Source organism: Muntiacus reevesi, chromosome 18 (assembly GCF_963930625.1).
Source record: "Muntiacus reevesi chromosome 18, mMunRee1.1, whole genome shotgun sequence".
In the NCBI taxonomy this organism is placed as follows: Eukaryota; Metazoa; Chordata; class Mammalia; order Artiodactyla; family Cervidae; genus Muntiacus; species Muntiacus reevesi.
In genome coordinates, this window is record NC_089266.1 from 23,991,929 (window position 1) to 24,013,577 (window position 21,649).

Below are 21,649 nucleotides of genomic sequence, written 5' to 3' on the forward strand. Positions count from 1 at the left end.
GGTGTCCGACATATGTTTTTGCATATCTGAAGACATGCTCTACGAATACTTTATGAAAGGAGACTTAAGATTTGTTGTGTCTATGTATATTTTTTCTCTAACACTTTTGCATGCATTTGTGGCTTCAACAATCACTTGAGAAGAATTTATCCTTCATTCTTGAGTCTAGAAATGTGTGATAATTGGCTTTTAAAGATAACAAAATTGTGTACCTTCACTTCAGTTTTCATTGCATGCATTATCAATTCCAGTGTCTTCCCTGGGAAAGAATGATAAGGTTTTTTTTTTTTTTTTAATATTTGTCTGTGCTGAGTCTTGGCTGCTGTGCCCCGGCTTTCTCTAGTTGCAGTGGATGGGCTTACTCTCTAGTTGCTGTGCGTGGACTTCTCATTGTGATGGCTTCTCTTGTTGCAGAGGACAGGCTCCAGAGTGCACAGGCTCGGCAGTGTGGGGAACGGGCTTAAATGCCCCATGGCATGTAGAATGTTCCCGGACCAGGGATGGAACCTGTGTCCCCTTCATTTCTGGAGGATTCTTAACCACTGGACCACCAGGGAAGTCCTACACTCAGTTTATTTGGAACACATGCTTTGAACTATTGAGTAGAGCTGAATTGATCTCAGTGGAAATCCTATTTCCCCTTTTGTAACTGACAAGAATCCAGTCCTGGGACTTGCCTGGTGGTGCAGTGGATGATCCAGAAGATTCCACATGCCACAGAGTAACTTAAGCCTGTGCACTACAAGTTCTGAGTCCATGTTCTAATAAAGTCTGCACACCCCAACTACTGAGTCTGCATGCTGCAGCTACTGAAGCCTGTGTACTTAGAGCCTGTGCTCTCAACAAGAGAAGCCCCTAGCAATGAGAAGCCAGTGTGCTGCAAAGAGTAGTCCCCGCTCGCCCCAACTAGAGAAAGCCCACACAAAGCAACAAAGACCCAGCGCAGCAAAAAAAAAGAATCTAGTTCTGTTTGGGCTCTGGAGTTACAGGCAGAAAATGATGTTAAGAAAATGGATGACATTTTAATTCACTGATCAATCACAGGACCAATACCTGAAAAGTCTGGAGAAGTTGGCTTTAGCTAAGGTCATACAAATCTATGATAACATTAGTCAGGATCTAAAGCTAACCCCCAAATCTGTTTCCAAACGTATCATAGTTTGGAACTGCTACCAGGTCACAGACTGCTAAACACATTTTGAGCAGTATGAAGACAGAATGACGTGACAATCTGTAATCTCTGTAGAAATTGTAAAATGCTCAGTAAATACTAAATTAATATGGTGAGACCACTCAGAAGACTCACACCAGATACCAGATTTTCAAGCCTATAGTACTTAGAATAAAACCACTCAAGTATGCAGGTTGTTCCCAGAGAGGCTCAATCTCTAAAACAGTAAAAGGCAAGGAGAGTTTCTAGCAAGACAAGACAAAAATCAAGGATTATAAATCTATATAGTTTTATTAAGACAAAAAACTGACAGTGTTGATATGAAGTTTACATTTAAACAAAAGTTTTCACAAAAACCTATCACACGCCTAAAAATTACAATGGAGTTCTAGATGCAGGTCAAGACGATGTCAACAACTGATGGATCTCATGACTCAAGACAGCGTTTTGGATTTTAGTTAATTCTTAGGATTAAAAAATTTGTTTTGTTTTAAAGTGAACCACTGCCCCAGTATGAAAATTAAATCTTCTCCTGAGACCAGGGCTTTTGAAATCTTTCAACTCTTGAACTTGTGCTGTCAGTGACTGAACCCTGCCACCAATGGTTTCAAAGTTCAAAAAACAGAGGCTCCAAGAGTTTTCCACCCTATAAGCACCGGCCCTTGTCTTTCCCTACTCACTCACCTCCTATACTACTCTCTGCCCTTCCCTAAATACTTCACCAGTGGCTTGGATGGAGAAGCTGATATTGGTAACTTCACAATAGGAAAAGAAAAGGGTCTCCTTGTCAGTTTCATAAGTAGCACCTCTAAGACAGAATGATCTGCCTGTGTATACACTCTAATAAGACTTTTCCTCCTCAACCAGTTTCCATCCCCCAAATGGCAGCTTTGGTAGCTTCTTAGTCCTTTGTTGGGAACAGCATTAAGCTCAGGCAGGGAATACCTTGGCTTCTAAGTTTCAGGCATTCACAGCTTTTAAACAGTCTCTCACAGTCCTCATTTAGGTTGCCAATGACATTTTTTGAAAGGATACAATATTCTGGACACAGAACCCAATTATCATTAGTTCTTTCTTTTGTTTCACCAAATTTTAACAAAAATGATCCTAACCCATCTCCCTTCTTTCCCACCCCACCCCACCCACCCCAAATAATACACCAGTAATAGCCAAAAACTACACACATGCTACGCTGTAAAAATGCAGAGTTAACACTATCGGGAAGAAGGCTGTGTGGGTTGTGGAGATGCTCTTTGAAGATTTACAGTATCTCTTGCTCTCCCACATCCCATTCTGCGTTTTGTCCTTCATAGAAGGCCCTTTGCTTTTTTTTTTTAAAGCAAAGTTCAGAACGGGTTGCCTTGAAACACTGACCCTCCTTCCCCTCCACTGGGATGGGTGTGCAAACTATACAGCATGGAACGGCTTTAAAGCACTTGGGCTGCTGTAGGGCACAGAAACTATACTGGCTCTTCAAAGGACATCTTCTCAAGCCACCTTTATGGTGTCAAGACAAGTAGAACTCCTTCTTTCCCCACTTGAAACCCACAGTCAGATGTGACAGGGGCTGGTATTCAAGAAAGTTAATTCTTATCATCTTTTTTGTCATCATCCTCTGAGGGGTAAGAATGCCACGTCAGCCTTTCCTCATAGAAGGATATGACAACCTGCGGGCACTTGACATTGGCCTCCTTGGCGGGAACCAGGTCAGCCTCATCAGAGTTCTTCCTGTGGAACAAAGCACAAAGAGACTTTGAGACCAGTGCTGGTGGTCTCCTAACATGGGTCTCCCAAGAGACTGGGCTTTAAAAATACTAATTCCAGAAGACAGGCCAGGAAGGATGATAACATGGGGTAGGCATCATGTACTAGTAGCTTTTAGCCAAATAATATCCTCGGATATCTTCTCCCGTTGAAAATACCCTCTTTGTCAAAAGCTAACTCTGAACCCCTGGGAACCTCTGAACACCCCAACACATAAAAAACATGACACTCTCAGATTCTCTGAAGGAGTAAGAGAGGCTGCCATATTCCTCCAAAGCCATATCCCAGCTACTAAAAGCCCATGGAGAGATCCTGGCCTGGTAACAGGACTTAATACCATGTTGGGTAATAAGATTTAATACCAATCTGGCTCTGGTCAGAGTCAATGCAGGTGGAGACTTTCTTGCTGACTCATAATCACACTGTTTAACACTACCAAATACCATGCGCACACAGATAGGCCACAACTCCCAGGTGCTTTGAAATGGTGCTTCAAAACTGGGAGGTAGAAAATAAAGGGACTGTTATGTAATTTTCTATATTTTTCTGAATTTTAAAATGTTCTCAAAAATTGAAAACCACATACATATTACAAGGGACTTAGGCATAAGCTCTCTCTTCAGGTCACTAGGAACATCCTAGATGAAAGCAATAGCACAGGGCAGGCAGCAGACAGATACATGTAAGAGGGGGTCTCTGATGAGGCACCACACCAAACTTTTGGAACCCCAGCAACATGTATACCTAAGCCACACAGCCCCACCGACCCAGGGTAGAGTAAGCCAGGAAGGTATGTTTTTGAACAACAGATAAGAGAATGGGAGGGAAAAGAAGTATAGCAGTATGGGAGCCTGAAGCAGCCTACCCCTTGCTGACAATTCAACAACAGCTTCTGAGGTAACTGTTCAGTCATTTCACTGCACAGAAAAATAGCTACTTAGGGAAATGAACAAATATCTCCATTCTCCAGGAGAAATAACTTTAAAATGAAGTTGGTTTTATAATCAACATCCAATCTTAACTTGCAATTACATTCAGCTATAATCTTTACACATACTAATGAGTCAACCAAAGGGATGTAATGTCAAGCAATAAGGAAGTGCTACCATTACTCAGATTGGTCACATACGGCCACACAAAAGTATATCATAAATGGACTGAGTAACTCCTGATATTAATTCTTTTCCCCCATATGCAGCACCTTAAAAACGAACTTTTCTCCTACAGGCCAGCAATAAATAAGCTAAAAGAAGGTCAGGTTCAATAAACACCTAGGGAATGCATGGGAAATAAATAAGAGGTTTAGCCAGCTATGACACTGACTTTCAGTGTTCCAAGTTAGGCCTCTCTTGCCACCTTCTAAAGGAGAGAAATCAGTATAGATACAAGTTTCCAAGAAGGTTCTAGACTGATAAAAGGATAAAGTCCCTAGAATAATGCTTCCTTGGCACAGGCTTAGAATTATTCACTCCTAATTTATATTTTAAAGGCAGTGATTTGAGCTCCATTTTGGGGAGAGGAGAACAAGCATTTCCAACAAGCAAGGAAAAGGGAAGAAGTCTTCCTTTTGGATAGAGAACTTTGGGTTAATTATTGTTCTTAAGAGTCTCAGGACAACTGCTTTCATTAAGATGTTTCATGGAATACTACTACCACTGGTTATAGTGGGGAAAAAAAGCAGGCTTCTCTGCGCTTAGTAAAGGGGCCTTGCTGACCCCTGCTGGCAGACTTTGCAATTGAAAATTTGCACCAACTGGAAAGGATCTAACCAGGACAAAGAAAGAGCTTCAGAAATTCTTTCCTAACCCTGAGAAGTTAACAGAATTTCTGATCCTGGGGCTAGCCTGATCTCTATTAAGAAAGTGGTGGAGACAAAACCCACTGAAATGTTGTGAAGTAATTAGCCTCCAACTAATAAAAAAAAAAAAAGAAAATGGTGGAAAGGGAGGATGGTTCAATCACATTTCATTTCCTCCCCCTTTATTACAGAAGTGAAATGTGATTTCTTCCTGTATACACCTCTCCACTCTAGATTTTCTCCCACCTCCTACAAAAAAAAAAAAAAAAGGGTGGGGGGTAAAAATCTGAGAATCCTAAGGGCCCTACCTGTAACTCATGAGACCAGGCTGGCAGTCAGGCCAAGGGTAACTACTGAAGGACTATGCCATCTTAAAGATTTCACACCTGGGCAAATAGAATTTTCCTTTGGCATGGAACAGATGAGGAGAAGAAAAAAAACAACCACCACACAGAGCCACTGGCAGACTCACCATTTCATTAGGAACATGAGTTCTCCACTGGAGTCTGTAGCTCCAATAATCCGCTCTGGTTCCAAACCCCGGGCAAAGCCTCGTGGCTTTTCTGACTGTAAAAACCAGATGGAACAATTTTAACTGTATGGGATTGTTCTCCAGACTAGAGCTACTCCTGTTCTGATGATAAATGTAATCAAATCCTTCTGCCAACATCTCACCAATTCTTTGGCTCTAAGTCACAAGCCTTTTAGAATCAGAGTGATTATTCCATCAAGTTTTGATGTGCTTGAGGTTTCCCCATGTGTAAAAAGGGACATTCATCTCAAGCCAAATAAATGTTCACAATTGTTTCTCACCCTCAAAAGGTACCTTACTTTATGGTACTGAATGGACTAAAGCCTGAAATGATTAAAACATTCACAGCATCTCCTCACACAAATTAATACCTTTGCACTTACTTGTTCTTAAACCTCAGATGTGAGTAGATTATGTGGCTTCATGAGAGAGCCCCCACACACACCCCACAGACATTTTTAAAGCATTAGCCTATCTAGGACTGCAAAAGGACTGAGAGCCAAGCAGCAGCAGAAAAAGGTGCTGAAATTATCTGGCTGTCAGTTTCTTTGACAGCAGCATGAATTCTGGGCTAGTAAAAATTCTTACTTCAAGTCTTACCTCTTCTTTCTTCTTCTTTGGTTTGCTCTCCTCCCCCTTATCTTCTGAATCAGAATCAGCTTTGCGCTTGCCTCCCTCTGATTTATCTGTCTCGTGTGCTGTTTTCTGTGACTGCAGAAACTCAGCAATGAGGTCAGGGCAATCCAGGTTCTCTTCTGGTTCCCATGTGTTATCCTCACTGAAACCAGAGGCACACAAGTCACAAAGTTAGTACACACTCACACCACCGAGAGGCACAGGAGGACGAGGGCTGCTGTCCTTGGAAAAGAACTAGATTCTGTCCAAGACCAAGAACTCAACAAAGCTCACATTTTTTGGGAGGTGGTAGGGGGCTTTTTAGTATTAACACAAATCAAAAGCTACCTCCTTCAAAATAAAGTTTACTTTCTCTTTGCAAACTTCCATCAGTCTTAAGTCACACACAAAACTGTTCATCAGAAACTGGTCATGCATGATAGCATTTAGTACATGTAGATCATGTTTCTAATTGGACTATAAGCCATGGAGGCCAAGCCAGAGTCACAATGTACCATCAGAGCACATGCCCTGTCCTGCACATGGTCAGCCTCCCGAGAAGCAGCTGGTGGCCGGGTGCACAGTCCCTCCGGGCAGAGACACTCACTCTGAGAACCCCTTCCACTTCAGCAGGTACTCCACTTTGCCCTTCACCACTCGGCGGTCTAGGACTTTCTCCACCACGTACTCTTCCTCCTCTTCTTCTAGCACCTCCTCCACTTTCTTCTTGTTTTGTTTTTTCCCCATAGTGCCCGCCAGCTTTCTGGTATAAAGGATGACGCTGCTAAAATGATAAAGGAAATAAAAAGGACATTAGGGCACTCTTCTTACGGGAATATGTGGATAAGAAAACCAGGGATATAAAAAATGACTTTAATAGGGCACGATGCTGTTATTAAATGTTATGCCTATTCATATTCAATACCCAAGAGTTTTCTGATTATGCTGAACTAGAAAGTTAGTTTTCTAAAACAGCTCCCACTAATCTCACTGCAAAACTTCTTTATGCCTGCACATCCACTTAAAACTTTGATACTCATTCTAAGTTTGAAAATAACTCCCAGTACTTCTCTACTTGTGATATCTAAAGTATACATTAATTTGAAAGAAAAGCAACCTTCCCAAAAATCAGGTCTATACATCAAACCTAAAATATATATAACCCACTGATCCATATTTTCTCCTATTCTCTGAATGTTTTTCAATTTCACCAAAGTATTCGACTTGGATTTTTACTATGGGAAATGGCTTATCCTATTTATTAGACATCTAGTTTAATTTTCCCTTCTGTATATGCATATATAATATATACAATTCTTCTGCATTGTTAAGCACCATCTCATTTGACTTCCCTTAAGATTTTTTATGTGGTTTTTCTTTTCTAAGAATGCCACCATTAATTCTCATTTGTTAAGTTTTTATTCTTTTTATTTCTGAGAAAGATTCATAAAAATCCCAGAATGACCATGAGATTCTCTAATGAATTTGGAAGTAAGTATGGGAAAAAAGATATCACAGGTAACAACACCTGTATTTTTTTGTATAATATATCATCAGGCTAGGTAACCTCTAGGGCTTCCCAGGTGGTGCTAGTGGTAAAGAACCCACCTGCCAACGCAGGAGACATAAGAGACATGGGTTCGATCCCTGGGTTGAGAAGATCCCCTGGAGGAGGGCATGGCAACCCACTCTGGTATTCTTGCCTGGAGAATCCTATGGACAGAGGAGCCTGCCGGGCTACAGTCCACAGGTTGCAAAGAGTCAGACACAACTGAAGCAACTTAGCACACACACACAGTAACCTCCAAGGGTTTTTCCAGTCCCCTACAAAGCTGTTCTCTTTGGTCCTTTGTACAACTCTTCTAACTGCTGGGTAGGCACTGGGCTGCCGTCTATGGGGATGCACAGAGTCGGACACGGCTGAAGCAACTTAGCAGCAGCAGTAGCAGGCATAAAGCCTACAACTGTGTCAGTAGGTGGCGCCATAAGATACTAATACAATAAAACAGATCTACAAAAACTGGCTGAAATCTACAAACTGATAGATCAGCTACCAGCAGGAACTACAGAGTCAACTATGGCAGATGATCCAAGACAGGAAAGGGGTTACCACCATGTTTCATGTTTGTATTTAAGGCAGTGCCAATTTGGGGGTTAAACTGCTTATTTCTAGCATCCTTGGGAAAGGAGTCTTACTGAGTGAAAGAATAAACACTTTTACATATTTTTAAACTGGCATGTGGACAGAATATATTTAGAAAGAGCTCATCTATAGACTATATGAAGTAAATCTTACATAAAAATCAGATTCACCATTGTGAATCAGTTACAGTATCTACAGATGTTGAGTTAGTTTACATTCTGAGATATTCTCATTTCGGTACATATGAGCAATTCGGACTAGTGAAACAACAAACATTTGATTGGCTGCTAGAAAATTTTAGACATTGCTGGAGACTGGAGATTCTAGAGAGTAAGTAATGGTCCCTGTTTTCCAGAAACCTCATGTCTGCCAATTAAAAATAAAGATAACCTCTTCCTTAAAGGCATTCTGAACTTCTTCACATGAAAAGTTTTCTGAAGTGCTTTTAGTGCGGTCTATGCCAACACCCAATGCCCCGTCCACACAGCTCACACACTCCTCCTCTTCATTTACATTGCTCGTTCCTCTTCTTTTACCAAAGATTTTGCTTTCCTCCCCTCCCCAACCCCTCTGTTTTAGTGCCACATGAGTTTTCCTTTTCTTCTGTTACTGAACAGACTAATCAATGCATTGAATGTCAGCTTTGGCTAATTATTGGCTACTGTGCCTCTGATTCAAAGGCTGTTTCTTCTTCCTGGAGGGAAGTATTTTCAGGTTTTCAGAATTCTGATTGCCATGATAAGTGTTATTTTATCAGGAAAGAAAACAATCTAATTTTTCTTTAGGATAAGTGCTGCAGTAATAGCTGCTCCCAAGAACAAGTGCTACTCTTTGCAGGATTTATCATCAGTCTTTGGTTAAAGTGCAGAGAAAAATAAACTGACAGTTACCTTTCAATAACAAAGGGTACCACAACTCCCTACATTAGTTTGGACTCAGAAATTAGAAGCCACTCCCTTTCTAAACAGACAGAAAGAAAACGTGGTTTATAGACAACTCTAAACCAGTAACTGGAAAAAAAAAAAAACAAACAAAACAAACCAGTAACTGTTCCCTAACCTTTTTCTAAACAATTAAAGAAAGTAAAGAAAAGGCAGTCTTATCACTGTGGCTTCAGAATTAAAGAGCTATTTATCTGTGTTGTCTACATTAATAGCTGTATTTGTCTTACAAAAAGTCCTGCTACTACAAAATAATGAGTTTCTACCTCATCTCTAGCTACTGGGAAATCTGGAGTGAGACTTCTTGATTTTCCTCTTACTCACTTAACTCATTGTCCTAAGAGCAACTCAAATGAGAAGTGAAGAATGTAGAAAACACCTCCACTTCTGTCTTGAGTTTTCTTAACTAGCTCATCCCAGCACCTGTCTCCAGGTTAGATTCTTTATATTGGAGATTCTCAGCCAGGCTTCCCAATGTGAGTTTTTTCCTTATTTATTGGTACATCTCTGGGGTCCTGAATAAGCCATTTGTCAAAGTCAGTAGAGAAGTGGATTAAATACACAACTCACTCTTCCCTCAAAACCAAGCACTTTCAGACAAGCCAAAGTGAAGGTGTCAGTTGCTCAGTCGTGTCCAACTCTTTGCGACCCCATGAACTGTAGCCCTCCAGGGTTCTCCATCCGTGGGATTTTCCAGAATACTGGAGTGAATTGCCATTTCCTTCTCTAGGGAATCTTCCTGACTCAAGGATTGAACTTGGGTCTTTCGCATTGTGGGCAGACTCTTTACTGTCTGAGCCACCAGGGAAGTCAGACAGGCCAAGATCTCCCTTAAATTTTACGACAGACCAGTCATTTGCATATACTTTCCAAAACTGATGTCAAGAGAAATCCCCTCTCCTTGAATACGGCAGTCTCCAAATACCAGCAGTAACATCTGGAAGGAGGGCTCTGAATTGGAATTGCTTGGCAAGGAAATTTCAAAGTAACTCAGATCAGAGTAGCAGCACAATGGAAAAATGCCATTAGTCAATTCTATTTGCCTCTCTCTAAATATCCTGGCAACCAAATTATAGCATAAAAAGTGCCAAAATCAGTGAACAAAGGGTCAAGATATATACCAGAATGTCATAATGTGTACACACAGGTGAATAGTTCTAAATTAACTCAGAAATCTTAGTCTGTGGACAAGTCTTCTTAAGACTCATCACAATGTTTCAGACAAAAATACCTATGATCAGTTAAGCTGATACAATTTTTACCTAAATATTTAACTGGATCTGCCACATTAAAAAAATTCTTTTTAATTTTGTCTGGGCTGGGTCTACAATGCTGCACGCAGGCTTTCTCTAGTTGCAGAGAGTGGGGGCTACTCTCTAGTTTCGGTGCACAGGTTTCTCATTGCAGTGGCTTCTCTTGTTGCAAGAGTATGGGCTCTAGGGCACCAGGGCTTCAGTAGCTGGGGATGGCTGGTCTCTATAGAGGGCAGACATCAGTAGTTGTGGTGCACAGGCTTAGCTGCCCCAAGGCACGTGGGATCTTCCCAAAGCAGGGATCGACCCCATGTGTCCTGCTTTGGCAGGCGGATTCTGAACCACTGGGCCACCAGGGAAGTCTGATCTGCCACATTTAAAATGCCGAGAAAAATACTTCACATTTATATTGCACTTTACAGTTAATGTGCTACCACAACTCATTTGATCTTTGAAATCATCCTATAAAATAAGCCATTCAGATGTCATTGACAACTCAGAGATAACACAACAGATTTACAGGAAATAAACCTCCCAAGGTCACACAATTAATAAAATTATAGCACTTCAGTATGCACATCTCCTAGCAGGGCTGGGCTAATCACCCTGCCACACACACAGATCTAGGAGCTAGACCAAACAACAACATACTTACAGGGAGATTTCCCTCCAGTCTGTACTAGGAAAGGATCTAAAGGTCTGACTTGATCCTCTCTACAATTTGTCATCAGTAAATAAGGAAGTGACTGACAATGATTTCTTTCAGTTAAGACCTTGGAATATGTATAGGTGTTTAAAAACTACTTGGTCTTTTCCAGTGAGTCTGCTGATGTGGAGAGCAGACTCATTTGAAAAGACCCTCATGCTGGGAAAGACTGAAAGCAAAAGAAGGGGGCAGCTGAGAAAGAGATGGTTAGATAGCATCACTGACTCAGTGGACATGAATTTGAGCAGACTCTGGGAGATGGTAGAGGACAGAGGAGCCTGGTGAGCTGCATCCATGGGGTCGCAACTTAGCGAATGAACAACAGCTGTTAATTAAATCATCACTGTGACAAAGTTTTGGTTTTTAGGGCCCCAGGAGTCTTCTGAGTCTTTTAAACTGACAAGTGCTGTGTGCTCAGTTGTTTCAGTCACGTCTGACTCTTTGTAACCCCATGGACAGCAGCCCGCCAGACTCCTCTGTCCATGGGATTTTCCTGGCAAGAACACTGCTAGGAGAATGGGTTGCCATTTCCTCCTCCAAGGGTTCTTCCCGACCCAGGGATCATAGGAAGCAACTCTTCATCAGTTGATTTTGAGATTGCAGCAATTTAGTCTACAGCCATACCACCCTGAACGTGCCCGATCTAGTCTTATCTCGGAAGCTAAGCAGGGTCGGGCCTGGTTAGTACTTGGATGGGAGATTGCAGCAATTTACTCTTCAGACTCCACTTCTAAATCTAATTCTCTTGCTATTTCCACTATATGTGCATTTCCTTCACTAAAGTCTTGAACTCCTCAAGGTCATCCATAAGAGTCAGAAATTAACTTCTTCCAAATTCCTATTAGTGTTGATATTCTGACCTCTTCCAATGAACCACAAATGTTCTTAATGGTATCTAGAATGGTGAATCCTTTCCAGAAGGTTTTCAATTTTCTTTCCCCAGATCTATCAGAGGAGTCACTATCTATGGCCGTTATAGCCTCACAAAATGTATTTCTTAAATAATAAGACTTGAAAGTCAAAATGACTCCTTGATCCACCAGCTGCAGAATGATGCTGTGTTTGCAGGCATGAAAACGAAAACAACATTAATCTTTTACATCTCCATTAGAGCTCTTGGGTGACCAAGTGTATTATCAATAAGCAGTAATATTTTGAAAAGAATCTTTTTTCCTGAGCGGCAGGCCTCAACAGTGGGCTTAAAATACTGTAACTTTATTGTGTGCAGCAGATCTTTTCACACCAAGTATTAGTTTTTCCATGTGGAACAAATTAAGATTTAAAATGATAAAGTTAAAATAAAATAAAATAAAAAATAAAATGATAAAGTTATTGTTAAGGAGATGCACTGGGCAGTAGAAAAAGCTGAAGAGTTTTTGTCTGAAACTGGAAAACAGAACAGTCTGGAAAAAAGGGATATAAGGAAAGTACCATATCATTGCTAAGACCAAAAAAAGCAGCTTTGGGAGCCATGTTGTAAACTGTGTTGTAAACAAATGTGCTGTCATCCAGGTTTTGTTATTCCATTTATAGAACACAGTCAGAGTAGATTTTTAAGGGCCCTAAGATTTTTGGAATGGTGAATGAGCACTGGCTTCAACGGAAAGTCACCAGCCATATTAGCCCCTATAGAGTCAGCCTGTCCTTTGAAGCCAGGTATTGACTTCTCCTCTCTTGCTATGACAAAGTCCTAGACGGCATCTTCTTCCAATAGAAGGTTGTTTCATCTACACTGAAAATATGTTGTTTATTGTAGCCAACTTCATTAATTATTTTAGCTAGATCTTCTAGATAACTTGCTGTACCTTCTACATCAGCACTTGTACCACTTGCATCACCTTGCACTTTTAAGTTATGAAGACAGCTTCTTTCTTTAAATCTTACTAACCAACCTCTGCTGACTTTTCTGCAGCTACCTTACCTTGTGAGGCTTTCATAGAAATGAGGAGTTAGGGCCTCCTCTGGATTAGACTTTGTCTTAAGGAAATGCTGTAACTGGTTTAATCTTCTATCCAGACCATTAAAACTTTCTACATATGAGCAAAAGGCTGTTCTGTTTTCTTATCATTCATGTGTTCACTGGAGTAGCACTTTTAATTTCCTTCAGAAACTTCCTTTGCATTCATAACTTGACTAACCAGTGCCTATCTTTGGCCTTCGGCTTTTAACATGCCTTCCTCATTAAACTTAATAGTTTTTAGCCTCTAAAGTGAGTGACACAACTTTTCCTCTCACTTGAATACTTAGAGGGGATTGTAGTGTTATTAAATGGCCTAATTTCACGGAATAGGGAGGGCTGGAGAGAGGAAGAGAGACTGGAACAGCTAGCAGATTAAGTTCTGCTGTCTTAAATGGGCATGGTTTGTGGCACCCCAAAACAATTACAATAGTAGTATCAAAGATCACTGGGGGAAAAAAAAAGATCACTGGTCACAGATCACTAAAACAAATTTAACAGTAATGAAACGTTTGAAGTATTGAGAGAATTGCCAGAATGTGACACAGACATAAAGTGAGCAGATGCTGTGGGAAAAATGGCATTGATAGACTTCCTCGACACAGGGTTGCCATAAACTTTTACCTTGTAAACCTTCAATTTGTAAAAAATTCAATTATCTTCAAAACACAATAAAGTGAAGTGCAATAAAGTGAAGTCTGAGTGAAAGGGTATAAGGATCTGAGAAGACAATGTGAGCATAGCTCCTGCTTGCCATCACATACATGAATTATAAAGGGCTACCCCAGAACTTCCAAGCTGATTTCTTGCCAGCTTTCAGAAAGGTCAAACTCCAGATGGGAGGACAAGGTAACATCTACAGACCTCTGAAACCAGACCAGTAGGGTGTTTTCAGTAAATGCTAAGGTAAAACACACTGGTCTAGTGAGGTGACCATCTATATTAAGAAAGAATTCACAGGAAAGCAGACCTTGAGCAGAGAACTTTCACCTAAATGAGAAAAAGACTCACCTATGAAATTTGTAAATAACAGAAGTCTACATCCAGTGAGTCAAAAAATAGAGTATATGTAGTATTTCTTAAAATATTTTGTTTTCCTAATTGTAATATAACATATATATTCATATTCTATTACAAAATTACTTAATGTAGGAAATCAAAGTTTCCTTCCTCAAAACCTGTCTTTGTCCTTCTACATGTAAACTGACCCAGATGTACATATGTGAAAATAGATATTACAGTTCTATAATTTGCCTTTTAATATAATGTATCTCTGACATTGTTCCATAAAGATCTCCATTCTTAAGTTGCACAGTATTCCATATCGTATGGACACACCATACTCTAACCATTCACCTAGTGATGAAAATTTGAGTTGTTTCCTATTTTTTATTATTGCAAACAGTGTTGCTTTGATCACGGCATCTCATCTTTAAAAGCTCCTTAGGCGATCTGACGCACATCCTCAGAAAAAAGTCACTGCTACAAGAGGATTGACAGAAACTACATTCCTCAGTAAAATTACATAATTATTGCAAACATAAATCAATTCTTATACTTAGCGAAAAGGTAGGTGAACATTTTACTTTCTCCATAAAGCCCATTATTCCAGTCCATTTAGAATGAGACTGGAACAGTAAGTGATAACTGATGTTCTTGAAAACAAAACCTCTGTATCATATTCAACAGCATTCACTCTAGACCTTTTTTCTCCTAGCAATGAAACTGGAAGAGTACTGCTTGAAGACTCCTTATAATTCCTCTAACCACAGGAAAGCTAGCAGTATGACCACCAGAAGCATATCTTTCCTGCCCTTGATCTCTCAAAACTATGCCTATAGGCATTATGTATATTTACTGCAAACTCAGTTTCCTGTGTATTTCTGTGAAATTCCTGTGTATTTCTGTGTATTTCTGTGAAATAGGTGTAATAACTCCATGGAATTCCTCTGGGGTGAGCTTTTTATGACCTTCTGGCACTCATTATCTATTTACATATTTGCACCTATGTCCTACTTCATTAATTATTTACTGCATTAAGCATGAGAATAACTCTGAAATCCACTGCAATGGGAACTTGGTGAGAAAATACCATTTTCCCAAATTCATGGCTAGGTTTTTCAACACATCAGAGCAGCTCCAGAACACACTCAAGAAGGACTCAGGTATGACTGACAAGAATGACCAGTAATTACAAAACAGAAACTAAGATCTCATTTCTGGAAGACTTGAAAGAGAAGAGCTGCCAGAAACTGAGAAATCACATTTCATATGCCTGAAGTGTAGAAATTCCTTATTTTCTTTATCTCATCCAGGCAGAAAAATAAAGACCTTGTAGTAAATGGCAAAAGGAATCTATCTTCCTATGAAAATAGACAGGTGAGGAAAAGAAGTAAATTCTGGATACAAATAATGGAAAATTTCAACAGAATTATTTGCAAAAGGAATTTTAAGATTTCTGAAGAAACTACATAAATACCAAAAGTCAGTTTTAATGATTTATATGGTAAAGTTCTATAATAAACTTCAGAGATTATGATTTCAGGCTCTGATTTTACAGATATACTTTTTAAAAAGGTCAATTACTCAATTAAATGAATGGTCTAAGAATTCATGTAGCTTTTACTGAGTTCAGGACAAAATTATGACATTGATTTCTCTCTATTCATACTCTGTATCTGGTCTCTTACTAAATCCTGTTGATTTTTTTTTGTTGTTGTTCTACCAGTTTATTGCTACCAACCCATCTCCCTCTACCCTCGTGCACACATGCTCAGTCATGTAACCCCATGGACTGCAGCCCGCCACGCTCCTCTGTCCATGGACTTTTCCAAGCAAGAATACTGGAGTGGGTTGCCATTTCCTTCTCCTCCTGTTGATTTTTTATCTTAAGTATCTTTTAACTTATACATTTGTCTAGTCCCACTACTACCATCCTACTCCAGGTAGCCACCATCTCCTGCCCGGGTAACTCCTAACCCAGTTCATTCTCAACAGTTGGCACTGATGTAAAAATGCAGACCTCCATACCATTATCTGCAGGCATTTGAACTGAAGAGCACTGCATCTAACCCTATCAATCACGCTTACCTTGCCCTTTGCCCCATTCCTCACTTAACAATTCCCTTAACTAAAATGCCCCCAGAAGAAGCATCCTTGAAGCCCCAGACTAGGTTTAGGTTAACTCTTCCTGTGAACATACTCCTACATCATCGACTGAATGTCTATAATGTGTGAGACACTAGAAAAATGGGGAGAACACCACAAACAAAATCCCTGGGCTCTTAAGAGTTTATATTCTAACGTGGACAAATAAGTGAGCATGAGTGGGAGTGCATGCACACATGTGTCTGCAGAGTAGGGCTCAGACAAGAAGCAAGAAAACATTAATGGGACTTCCCTAGTGGTGCAGTGGTTAAGATTTCGCCTTCCAATGCAGAGGGTGTGGGCTGGTCAGGGAGCTAAGATTCCACATGCTTCTCCACCGAAACATAAAACAGAGGCATTACTGTAACAAATTCAATGAAGATTTTAAAGAGACAACTCGGCATAACTTAGAAAAATACACCAAATTTAGAGAAGAGTGGGTTCAAAGTCCTAGGGTGAGAAGAGCTTGTTTTATCTGAGGAACAGAAGTGTGGCCAGGTAGAAAGAGCTAGACTGAGGGAGCAGCAGACAAGAACCAGATGATAATTACTGTGTATTTCACTCCCCACTTCATTCCTTCTTCATCTAGCTCCTTTTTCCATTCCATGTTTTCCTTACCTGTCTTTTGCCTCTAGCTTAGGTTCAAGGCCTAATCAGTTAACAGCATAAAAGTTAATGGCTACAGCTCTACTAGCTTTTAATACCATCTATTAAAAAAGCAAATTAAAACAATAAGCATTTACTAAGAGCCTGGGTGGAAAAAGGTAACCAATTCATTCCAGCTGCTAAAGCACTGAAAGCTTCTGAAAGTTCCACATCACAGGAACCCCTTTGACCCAGGCAAATGGAACTGTTGGGCCAGGGTAGCAGGATCTGAAGACTCAGTACAGGCTTTTGAAAATGCCATAAGGGTTAGTAATAACATATAACTTTTACTGAATACTGAACACTTAATGCATAGAAAGGCACTTAATTCAACTCTCACAACAAACACTATTAAGTCCATTTCACAAATGAGGAAACTAAGGCTTTCTGAAGCAAAGGAAAATTACCAAAGTCCCCCAAGGGTAAGACACAGAACTAGGACTGTAAGATTGAAATCATACAAAAAAGTACAAAAGCAAATGAAGTTCATTTTCATGTCAACAGAAGATATAAGAGGAGTATGTAATAATTAACAAAAGAAATATAAGCAAGGATAAGTAGCCACAAAAGTATTATAGGGGTTTAGAAAAATAAATAGCTAGGGTGACTAGAGAGGTTTTGAAAAGTCAGGATTTGAGGTAAGGCTCCAACAGCATTTGAAAAGCGGGACTGGAGGGAGGCAATTTAAGCCCAGGGAACTATTGTTAACAAATGCAATGAGGCACTTCTGAGGTAGGCAGGGTGTAAACCATCTTGGGTGGGAGTAGACTAAATAGGAAAGCAGCAGGTAACTGCTAAAAAATTTTCTGCAAAGTCTCCTCCTCCTCCCTTAGAAAGGCCAAACTCCTCAGTATAACATCTAACACCCTTTAGATTCACCTATTCCATACTCCCACTTCCCTCACAAATCTTACATTCCTGTCAAAACAGAAAACTCTAACCTGAACATACCCTGCATACTTCCTCCATGCACAGATTTGCTCTTTATTTAGAAGTGTGTCTCAGTGTGTCCAGTTGTTTGCGACCCCATGGACTGCGGCCTGCCAGGCTCTTCTGTCCATGGAATTTTCCAGGCAAGAATATTGGAGTGGGTTGTTATTATCCTGTCCAAAACTAGAACTCAAAATCTTACCCATCCTTCAAGAGCTAGCGCAAATGCTACTTCTTTCATCATATCTACCCAACTTAGCCAAATATTATTTCTCTTTTTCTTTTAATTACCAAAGCATTTTGTTTTTATTTTTACTCAGACACTCAATTAAAGGTAGGTCTGGACCTGGCATACAGTGCTGTAAGAATGGGCAGTAAGAATGGATGTCTCAGAATCAGATAACCAAGGAACAGAGGTTGAAAGCTCTTAGCTTTTCAGGGAAAGATCAGCAAACAAATTGGATTATGATCAGTAGCATTACCAGACATTGAAAGGCAGGTGAAGGCATGTATAGAACATTCAATTTTGTAGTCCTTCTGACTCATGTTTCTAAATGCTTTTAGTTCGTTTGTGAGCTGTGGCTGTTTTTGAGCCAAATGCTTTCCAGATGGAAAACTTTACTGAGCAAAAAACAGGAATTTGTGCCACATACCCGGTGAGCAGGAGTTTCATTTTTAAAGGAATCCCTGTCCTCAAATTTTGGGACCTAGGACTAGAGTATCAGTGTGAAAATAAAATTAGAATTTTATCTGAGATGTGTCCAAAACTTTGGCTAACTCCTTTTCATTGTGCTGATGTAAATAAAACTCTCTCTCTCTCTCTCTCTCTCTATATATATATATATATAAGCCACAGGGATCTGTAAATATTAGCAGGACACAATGATACCAGAAGCAAATCTTTTAGTTTAAAATGAAATAAAAGTGATTATAAAACAAGACCAGAATTATGACTAAGTTGGAATTAAAAGCAGAGACCAAAGCATTCATAGACAACAAAACAAAACCAGAATAAAGACACTAACTTCTCAAATACCGGTTGTTAAGCTTTCATGTGTTAGCCGCTATTAAAGAAAGGCACAATTTCACAGACAAATTAGGCCATCCTCTCTTGGTCAGCAAATCACAAAAGCTTAAAGGCAGTAACTCAAATACTTACACGATCAGAATTTTGCCCTTATTCAAATAACTTCTCCAATTAACCTTGGAAAAGCTATTCAAGTTTTCAATAGACATTGCTATTGAGAAATACTTAGCTCCATACAAAGGACACAAAATTTTCAAAATACTTACATAACAGAAAATATTCAAAGTACTATATAGCTTGCAGTTGAAACCCAGATTCTGAGTGCTCTCCTAGTCCTGGCTTAGGGTATTTAAAATAGCCACTTACACAATCTGCATACCTTTTCTGTATTTAATACCTGGGTGAGTATATTAAAAACAGAGGCTAATACAAGAATGCCAAGGGCAACAGTTTTACTCTGCCAAATGTCATAGAACAAAAACAGGCAAATTGATTACATAAATGCACACTGAGTCATTCTGCTAACACAGGGAATTCTCAGGAAGATCTCAAAGCCCTATCCATTCATTCAACAATATGAATGAACTATGTTAAGAGTCTTGGATGAACAAGAGGCATGGCTCATCCTACATGAACCCATAAACTAGCCATTAGCATCTTATTTCAAAAACTCAGAAAAATAAACTATGATGCAAAAATTCATCAAATACAACAGAAAATCTGTTATACCATCAGAGACAGTATACGAAAAGGGAAGATTTCATTGGTAAACTACTAGAAAATGACAAAAATGCATCACCTCTCTTTAAGTGGTGTGAATTAAAAAAGAAATATTTTCCTAGTCTCTAAAATGGGCACCAGAAGATAGAATGGTCGCTTCCTTTCTTTAGATGATGATAAAAATATTAGTATCCTGTAGTCAAACTGCAGGATAGGGTATTCTTTCTCAGTCTCCTTTAATCAAGAAGCTAGAAGCACAAAGCTACACGATATTTACATTTTTAATGGAAAAACAAACAAACAAAAAAAACTTAGGCTGCAGCAGCCAATGAAGAAAACAGCACCACAGAGAAAACTGTAAAGGACTGAAAAGTCTGAACTGCCCTAAGGCTTTATCAAGGAGTGGCCGATTCCAACAATGTACTCTTCAATCGTATCACTTTCCATATAAATATCTGTAAGCACTTCGGAACACAGGCACTAATTTCCCAACTGTATTCCTGCAGCCATTCCAAAATCTTGGACCTTTTAAAACTATTCCAAAATGCCGACCTGATTCTTAACACAATTGAGAAGGGTATCTTAAACCCCCGGTCAGAGGTTCTGGTATAACAGATCTTCTAGTAAATGCCACCTCAACAGAGTCGAACCAGTACATGTCTGAATGCAACAGCAATCCAAGAAAAACCTTCATCTGAAGTTTTGAAAAAGGGGTAAAGTAGTGCTCCCTTCGTATTCAAATTTACTAGCAAGGACAAGCTGGCTAAAAAACTTAAGGAAAAAAATCTCACAATCTCATGAACTTTTTTCCACGTTCTGTCTCAACCTACCACACCATCTCACTAACTTCATTCTTTAAATATGAACTCATCTACACATTTCTAATTTCACTGCCTTTTGTGACCAGCAACAATCCCAGATAAAAACTTATGTAATTAATTATGAATTAAAGCAAGAGTTGCACTTGGACTTTTTAACTCCTTAAAGGAAACACGGAGTGAAGGCAATAGAAAACCTGGAAAAGATAATAAAAGGCGTTCCATCTTTTCTTCACACATTATTCTTACAGCCGATCAACCAGGAAGCAAGCGGTGGCCAGTTTTTCCCTTTTCTTGTGCAAGCCTCACAGAAAAGCTCTCGGGACCTCCGCCCACTTACTCAAACAATTTCTCCCCGCCACCCTCAGTCCCCGAGCAAAACGAGGCAAATACCACCCCTCCTTCTAGACCACTCCCCAATTTACTCAACAGACCTCCCCAAAGCACTATACTTTGGGCTGCCCTGCCCCCCACCCCCTTACAATTTCCTCGAAGTTACTGCTCCGTAACTCGGCAAGCGGAGTTCCTCTCGCAGCCCTGGCTGGATCCAATATTCTCAGGTTACATTTCTAACCTCGGGTCTTGCAGTCGTCAACCCTCCCTACGCTGGTTCAAGCGCCCAGGCTGTGCCGTCAGTCCTCTTCCCAATTTACTGTTTCCTCTCCAGCCCAATCCCCCAACCGTCCACCTAACCCACGTAGCATTGTCTTGGTCTATTCAGGCCGAAGAGCGACCCGCAACTGCTCGGCCCACCCCAAATCGCTTCAATCTCTGGCTCCGGACTCGCCGCCCCGCCCTCTCCATCTTCTCGCGCTCTTCGCCCTACCCACTGCGCCCGGCAGAAGGTTCGGCGCGGGGAGGGAGAGGGACTCGAGCGCGCTCCCCGCTCTTAACCTCCGCCGCGAGCCAGCGGCCCCTGATCTAGGGCTCCCGCCGCCGCCGCGCGCCATCCCCCTGCTTGCCCGCCTCTAGCGGGCTCTTCACCTCAGAGCAGCGCCCACAAGCCCGAGAGGAATCGGTGCCGCGCTACTGGCGGGTCTTGTCCGGCCGGCCGGGGGAGTGGCGACCAGAAAAGCAACAAGCCGGGTGACCACTGTCGAGCCCCCTCACTGAAGCGGCGTACCGCAGGCCCCTGCCAACGGCCCTCCCCTCAGACGAACAAAAGAGCCTCGCACTCTGCGCTGCCCGCCGCCCGCACCGCGCAGGCGCGACGACCCGCCGCACAGCAATATGGGACTCGGAGTCCGTCCCGGACTACAAGACCCGAAGTGCTGCGCGCCTTCCACGGCGCCACGCACAGTTTGCGAGGGTTTCCAGAAGTTTTAATTTTTCAACCGCTAGTGCTGAATCGACTGTAGTTCAGAACGCTGCGACCTAGCAAACTAAAATGTGTGGTTTTACAAGCGAACCCCTTGATGTTCAGTGTAAAATATAAGCCACCTTTGGACAGTAGTTCATATCCTTGAAAATTTTGAATCTTAT

At 40.8% G+C, this 21,649-nt stretch overlaps 1 protein-coding gene across 3 annotated transcripts; it reads right to left on the minus strand.

The window, feature by feature from the left end:
- Positions 1-1,436: 1,436 nt before the first annotated feature.
- Positions 1,437-21,375, minus strand: CBX1 (chromobox 1). 3 transcript variants are annotated; one of them, XM_065910836.1, is made up of 5 exons: positions 21,152-21,375; positions 6,488-6,664; positions 5,866-6,043; positions 5,206-5,300; positions 1,437-2,899 (listed from the first exon to the last, which is right to left on the minus strand). In XM_065910836.1, the coding sequence occupies exons 2-5, from the start codon at positions 6,625-6,627 to the stop codon at positions 2,755-2,757; spliced, it is 558 nt and encodes a 185-aa protein (XP_065766908.1). In that variant the 5' UTR covers positions 6,628-6,664; positions 21,152-21,375; the 3' UTR covers positions 1,437-2,754. The 3 variants fall into 3 exon arrangements, with proteins under 3 accessions (XP_065766908.1, XP_065766910.1, XP_065766909.1); XM_065910838.1 differs by lacking the exon at positions 21,152-21,375 and adding an exon at positions 20,742-20,882; XM_065910837.1 differs by lacking the exon at positions 21,152-21,375 and adding an exon at positions 20,650-20,798.
- Between the last annotated feature and the right edge of the window lie 274 nt (positions 21,376-21,649).